The sequence below is a fragment of the Antrostomus carolinensis genome, unplaced genomic scaffold (genome assembly GCF_000700745.2).
Source record: "Antrostomus carolinensis isolate BGI_N321 unplaced genomic scaffold, ASM70074v2 scaffold36138, whole genome shotgun sequence".
NCBI classification, from domain to species: Eukaryota; Metazoa; Chordata; class Aves; order Caprimulgiformes; family Caprimulgidae; genus Antrostomus; species Antrostomus carolinensis.
Genome location: NW_010334283.1, coordinates 1 through 1,146, shown reverse-complemented (window position 1 = coordinate 1,146; position 1,146 = coordinate 1). Strand labels below are relative to the sequence as shown.

Below are 1,146 nucleotides of genomic sequence, written 5' to 3'. Positions count from 1 at the left end.
CCCCTTCCCCCCTGTGCAGCACCGTTTCTCAGCCGTGATGCACTTTGCGGGGCTGAAGGCAGTGGGGGAGTCTGTGCAGAAGCCTCTGGAGTACTACAGGGTGAACCTCACCGGGACCATCCGGCTGCTGGAGGTGAGCAGGGCCAGGAGGCCACACGGGTGCTGGGTGTGATCCTGCTCTGGGGTGGCTGTGCTGGTGGGGAGCCTGGTCCTTGTCCCAGGGGTGCCACGTGCTGTGTGGTGGGAGCTGCTCCCTGGGGAGGACTGAGCTGCGCAGCTGAGCTGGAGGGCGCAGAGCTCGCTGGCTCAGTGGCAGTTGGTCTCTCCTCCCCAGACCATGAAAGCCCATGGCGTGAGGAACATCGTGTTCAGCAGCTCTGCCACCGTCTACGGAGACCCCAGGTACCTGCCCCTGGATGAGAACCACCCGGTTGGAGGCTGCACCAACCCCTACGGCAAATCCAAGTACTTCATCGAGGAGATGATTCAAGATCTCTGCAAAGCAGAGAAGGTGAGGAGCTGCTCCAGGGCACTCAAGGCTGGGAACTGGGATCTCTTCCCACTGGAGCATTCTGGGGTGACCAGGCAGGGCCGTGCAGCGCTACCCCCTCCCCAGGCAGCCACGTTTGTGTCTCCCCAGGACTGGAACGCCGTTCTCCTGCGCTATTTCAACCCCATCGGTGCTCACGAGTCGGGCATGATCGGAGAAGATCCTCAGGGGATCCCAAACAACCTCATGCCCTACGTGGCGCAGGTACTGCCCCCGCTGCAGCTTTAGAGGACCCCTGGGCTGGCTGTGCCTGCGTGGGGCACAGGCTGACAGTGTTCTCGTGGGCTTGTCCCTCTGTGCAGGTGGCAGTGGGACGCCGAGAATTCCTGAGTGTGTTTGGGAATGACTACAAGACGGTCGATGGAACTGGTACGACACAGAATGGGTGGAGCAGAGACACCCCGTCCCCCGGGGCAGCCAGTGCAGCTCCCTAGCAAAGCCACACTCGGGGCAGGGGGGATTTGCACTCACCCTCTGTGTTCCCACAGGAGTCAGGGATTACATCCATGTCGTGGATTTGGCCAAGGGCCATATTGCTGCTTTGAAGAAGCTCAAGGAGAACTGCGGCTGCAAGGTACCAAGAGGGTTGTTGTCGG

At 61.3% G+C, this 1,146-nt stretch overlaps 1 protein-coding gene across 1 annotated transcript in view; it reads left to right on the top strand.

Annotated features, from left to right (window-relative positions):
• The window catches only part of GALE (UDP-galactose-4-epimerase), a gene marked incomplete at its 3' end in the record, with an annotated part of 1,665 nt that extends 541 nt beyond the window's left edge, over positions 1 to 1,124 (top strand). The window contains exons 3-7 of the mRNA XM_010174181.1: positions 20 to 133; positions 335 to 511; positions 641 to 754; positions 853 to 919; positions 1,039 to 1,124. Coding sequence (XP_010172483.1) covers positions 20 to 133; positions 335 to 511; positions 641 to 754; positions 853 to 919; positions 1,039 to 1,124 — 558 coding nt within the window. The remainder of the gene's footprint in view (positions 1 to 19; positions 134 to 334; positions 512 to 640; positions 755 to 852; positions 920 to 1,038) is intronic.
• Positions 1,125 to 1,146: the final 22 nt, after the last annotated feature.